Source organism: Penaeus japonicus, unplaced genomic scaffold (assembly GCF_977035675.1).
Source record: "Penaeus japonicus unplaced genomic scaffold, GWHDUDI00000001_assembly GWHDUDI00000018, whole genome shotgun sequence".
Taxonomy (NCBI): domain Eukaryota; kingdom Metazoa; phylum Arthropoda; class Malacostraca; order Decapoda; family Penaeidae; genus Penaeus; species Penaeus japonicus.
Window position 1 is genome coordinate 4,513,717 of NW_028234420.1, and position 5,000 is coordinate 4,518,716.

The 5,000-nt window shown below is 50.4% G+C and overlaps 1 protein-coding gene across 15 annotated transcripts in view; it reads left to right on the top strand.

The window, feature by feature from the left end:
- LOC122245090 (uncharacterized) overlaps positions 1 to 5,000 on the top strand; it is a 572,282-nt gene that overhangs the window by 557,680 nt on the left and 9,602 nt on the right. For 4 of the 15 annotated variants that reach the window (XM_086546529.1, XM_043003048.2, XM_086546542.1 and 1 more), the window contains 7 exons: positions 1 to 445; positions 693 to 962; positions 1,264 to 1,553; positions 1,823 to 2,033; positions 2,332 to 2,454; positions 3,668 to 3,916; positions 4,928 to 4,990. The exon at positions 1 to 445 is cut by the window's left edge and continues 918 nt beyond it. In XM_086546529.1, coding sequence (XP_086402655.1) covers positions 1 to 445; positions 693 to 962; positions 1,264 to 1,553; positions 1,823 to 2,033; positions 2,332 to 2,454; positions 3,668 to 3,916; positions 4,928 to 4,990 — 1,651 coding nt within the window. The remainder of the gene's footprint in view (positions 446 to 692; positions 963 to 1,263; positions 1,554 to 1,822; positions 2,034 to 2,331; positions 2,455 to 3,667; positions 3,917 to 4,927; positions 4,991 to 5,000) is intronic. The other 11 variants (XM_086546538.1, XM_086546541.1, XM_086546536.1 and 8 more) reach the window with 10 other exon arrangements.

The window sequence follows — 5,000 nt, forward strand, 5'->3', positions numbered from 1 at the left end:
ACAAGGGCGAGGACGAGGCGGGCCTCATCCGGCCGGCGACCATCACGGAGGTGCGAGCCAGCGAGGCGCGCTTCGACCTGCCTCACTCGTACACGACGCTCGACCTGGACCGCCAGGCCGCCATCCCAGTCTCGCAGCCCCACATGCCGCCCACGCCGACCACTTTCGACACCACCTCCGTCGCCGGAGGAGGCTCCACGCCCGTGGGCTCCATCACACCGATGACGCCCGGGCCGGGCCCCCTGGTGGGCACCAACGGGCCGCTCCTCCCCCACGGCCCCTTCGACTCCCTCAAACCCCCCGCCACCTCGGACTACCCCACCTCCACGCACAACAGTTTCTTCATGAACAAGGCGTGCGGGGCAGAGGTCAAGCTGAACGACACTACGCCGTGCTCTGTGGCCTGCATGCCTCCTGCACCGCCGAACACGATGTACCAGAGGTAGTAAGTCAGTTCTTGATTTCTCTCTCAGATTGATGCTCTTTGACATCGTCGCTAAATCACTGTCAATAGAATGAAATTAATCCGGAGTTTATGATTAAGCAGCACTAACTAACAAACGAAGCAAAATGAAGCAGCTGCAACATCAAAACAATTACTCACATTGATTAATAAAACCTATTTGCACTATGAGTTTAGTGTCTGCACGCCATTGTGTATCCTCTCCTCATTAATACTCCCCCCCCCCCAGCCCCGGTTACCGCTATGACAGCTCAGCCATCAACCTAAGCGTGAAGACGTCGGCGCTGGGACCCAACCCCATGTCCCCGGCGAATGTGATGGACCTGTCGGGCCCCATGGGCACAGGGGGCCCCATGGTGACGTCCCCGCAGTACCCTGGCCCCGGCGTGTCCCCTTGCTACAGCGGACCCCAGCTGGTGTCCCCGGGGAGCTCCCACGATTCCCAGCACACGAGCCAGACCCTCGACCTCTCGCTCGCCCGCCCGCCGGGATCGCTCAGGTAGTAACAGTGCCAACGATGGCACCACTGATAATGTTTATAATCATTATAGTTGACTGTGCTAAATATTGTATTTGATGAAATGCATATATAATTTGGATGGTAAACCTATATTTCTCTTTTTATCACTTCCACTTTCTCAGTCTGTAAATAAATACTAAATACTAAGAAATACTATAGACTAAGAAAATAATTATCAATAGTGATGCAAAGAATAGTGATAAACAGAGAAAATCGCCCTATTTAATTCAATCTCATATAATACAAAATTATGATTCCTACAATCCCTACTTACGCCTAGTCTGCCGGCCTACAGCGGTCCCACCAGCCCTGAGTACAGTCCGCCGTCGCGCCTCGGTACGGCTTACCCCGGCGGGGGCGCGCCCTTCCAGCAGCCCCCCATCGACGAACAGACGGAGCCAGTGGACTTCTCCTCCCCTGCGGAGCCCGTCAACTTCAGTCTCGCACGGCCTTTAGAGTATGGCGTCACGCCCGACTACGCCCGCGCGCCCACGGCCCCTGCTTGCCCGCCTCACGACAACGGCTATGCAGCCACGCCCGACAGGACTCACGACTTCCGGAACATGAACGGTAAGCGGGAGTTGGTCAAAGGGATAGTCAGTCGCTCATGAGATTCTATTAGATTCTTTTCTCGTATTTCCGACATCGCTAACATTTCTCGGTTTAACTTTCCTAACATCACTAACAACTAAAAGAGTGAACATGTTCAAGATTACTTTCGTAACTAACCACTTTAGGATTGTAGTGAGTGAATGTATAGTAGACTTAACCGAGCGCCACTGGTACTAACATTGGCATCTCCCCCTAACACCACTAACAAGCCCCGCCCCCACTGTTAGGCTACAACTCCATGACAACTCGGCCTTACGACGTCACCACGGCATATAACACCGGCTATATGGGCTACCAGGGCTACCAGGGAGGCTACATGGGGGCTGGGAGCTACGGTGCCACAATGGGCGGGGACTACATGACCACTACCGCCTGCACCACGCCCTATCAGCTTTCCCCGTCACGCTCTCAACCTCCGCCCACGCCCATGCCTGATAGGTACGCCCGTCATTCCTTGCAGCTTGCCCTCACAGCTTTCCCCAGCGCAGGCGGTGCAGGCAATTTCCGTGGCTGGTCTATTGTTCTCTCTCCCCAAACCTAGACTCACAAGCATATAATCTGTCTTTGTCTCCGATACTGTTATTGCAAATCGTAAATACCATGATTAAAGAAATATAAAATCACTACATATCTTAATTTAAGTCTAAACTCAGCTTCACGAACTAGTCCCAGTTGCAAAAAAAATCTCTGGATATGTCTCCTCATGACCCCCTATTATGGCGTCCCATTCCCTCAGCCACAGCGTGCGCGCGTATACACGGAGCAGCAATAGACGTGATGGCAAAGAATTGATCCAGTGTCCGACGCCCGGCTGTGACGGCATGGGGCACGTCACGGGGAACTACGCCACGCATCGCAGGTGAGTGTCCATCTTGTATCGTGAAGGCACACACTCTGCTTCGGCGGATCCCAGGGGGGTGTGCCAAGTGTGATCTTCACCTCTCCATGTCTTCTTTTTTTTTTTTGTTCTGTAGGATACCTTTCTATTACGTTCTTCACTGATCTCTTGTCTGTTATTTGCACTCCGAAGATCGGCGAGGAGGTGTGGAGGGGAGATCGATCTCTGGCTTAACAGCGACGCCATCCGTTTTGATTTGATTGAGTTTCATATTTACCTTTCGTATTAGCGTGTTCTCATGTAACAACAGACCATGGATACTGTCTATTGATTAGTTCATACAATTAGAATGTTCAGCTGAATTTTGAGTAATCCACTACTACTGTATATGCGTCTTATACGCGGCTTGCTGTTGTGCTCGCAGGTGACATCTCTCCACCCGGCCCTCTCTCAGTGGTATTCCCTCGTGCCAGGATTTCCTTTGTTGCCTGGTGTTCTAAATCATCATAGAGATCGATCACTGTGTTCTGGGAATGTTGTAGGTTCCCTTACTTGTACATAAGCACTTTCGGACACCTCCTGTATACATTACGGATCTGACCAAGCATATTAGTATACATCATGAGAAAGCTTAAGATGTTCCGAGAATATTGATGTGTCATTAGAGTTTGCTGGTGCCATATGTGGGTGAGAGGGTAGTGTTTGTTCTGGCTATTTTTTTCAATAAGAAAAACGATCAGTTTAAATCCTGTAAAACGAGACATCCTACTCTGAGCAGTGTTGGCTGTTCTCAGGATGACGATGAGCTTCCCTTCTTCATTCATGCTAGCCTGAGAAGCGCTGGGGAACCTTGCCAGTCATGCAGAATGGCATAATGGCGTCATGTTGTCATCATGCTCTCTTGACTGCATTTATACTGCAGCGCGGGATGAGGTGAGGGATGAAAGAAGAAGGAAACAAATTCGTAGAGGAAAGAGTGATGTGCCTTCACCTTGTAGGGGGCTGGGGACTGTGAAATGTCATTATCATAGATTTCTTATTCAGTGACTACCGTAGTCGCCTCTTAGCTTGATTCTCATGAGCCATAGCGGTTTAAACGAAGAAAAAGAGAGCAAAAGAGAGAAAAACCGCATCATGCCTTGTGATTTTATACCTTCAAATCATCCCTGGACAGTCATGCCAGCCCACCTGTTATCTACCCCACCACCCATCGTATGTAACCTATTGCACACAGTCTTGGTCAAAAAAATCTTCACCTGGCCAAGTCTATCCTCGCCCCACCATCCAGCCTGTCCGGATGTCCGCGCGCCGACCGCTCGAGCATCCAGCACCAGACGCAAGAACTGAAGTGCCCCACGCCGGGATGTGACGGGTCAGGACACGTCACGGGAAACTACTCGTCGCACCGCTCCCTCTCCGGCTGCCCCAGAGCCAACAAGCCCAAACACAAGCCCAAGGATTCTCAGGATTCCGAGCCTCTTCGGTAAGTTGCCTCTCGCTCTTTGACTCCTCACCCTCTCCAAACACACCCACTGACGATGGTCAACCTACCACCGTTGTGTCTCTATCTATATATACTTTTTATTTAGACATTCTATTGAACGTTGATTTCGAAAAGCGAACTTAGTTACATTGTGGAACTATGGTAGACTTTATTTTTTTCATTCCCTCAGGGTACGTCATAAGAAAGAAAATATAATAAAGAGTGCTCTATTGCCAAAGTAGAATTAATGCCCCCCAAAAGAGTCTAAATATTCACGGCAGGACAAGCATTCACGCTGCCCAAGTTTCACAGATGCAAATAGTGGTTCGCGATTCGTGTGTGTGTGTGTGTGTCGCCATGTCTGTACCTGCTTTTGTTGGAAACCTTCTTAGGGCCACACCCCTCCCAGCTGACTCCCGAGGCTTGGACCATCATGTTCTGTCTGTCAACAGTCATTCTGTGTAATTTCACATTAGCATTTTCACCATGTATATAAAATTGCGGAAATCGAGCATGTCCTTTTTAACAAGACACCAAGAGTGTAACTGTTGGTGAGAGTGTTGCATGATAAGTTGATCTGAGACTCCAAGCAGAGACTAGAGACGTAATGTAACGTATAAAATCAGAAAGCGCGAGTGGTCCCCCTTTGGGGCGGAGCCCCGACGTGTGTGGGAGGGTGTGTGGCTCGCCTGTGTGCCCTCGTGTGTCTCACAAGTTGGTGTATGGGAGGCCCAACGTAACTGAAGCCCAGTCATCCAAGGATAGACCAAAGTAACTTCAACAAATCAATACTAATTCTCAAGTCTCATTCTGTAACCTTTCGTAGAATGATTAAATTATTCAAATTGGTGCCGCACCAGAGTGTAGAGTCATAGTTGTTAGACTAGTTTGCCCGGGAGTGGGCCGGGGGTTTTCCCTTGCCCCCGCCCTCCCTCATGAAGCGCTGCTCTTGCCCCACTCACCTCACTTGACCTCACAACACCTCACTGACCGCAATTGTGCTGCCCTTAGCTGTCCAGTCCCTGGATGTGATGGGTCGGGGCACTCCACGGGCAAGTTTCTCAGTCACAGGAGGTAAGAAGGC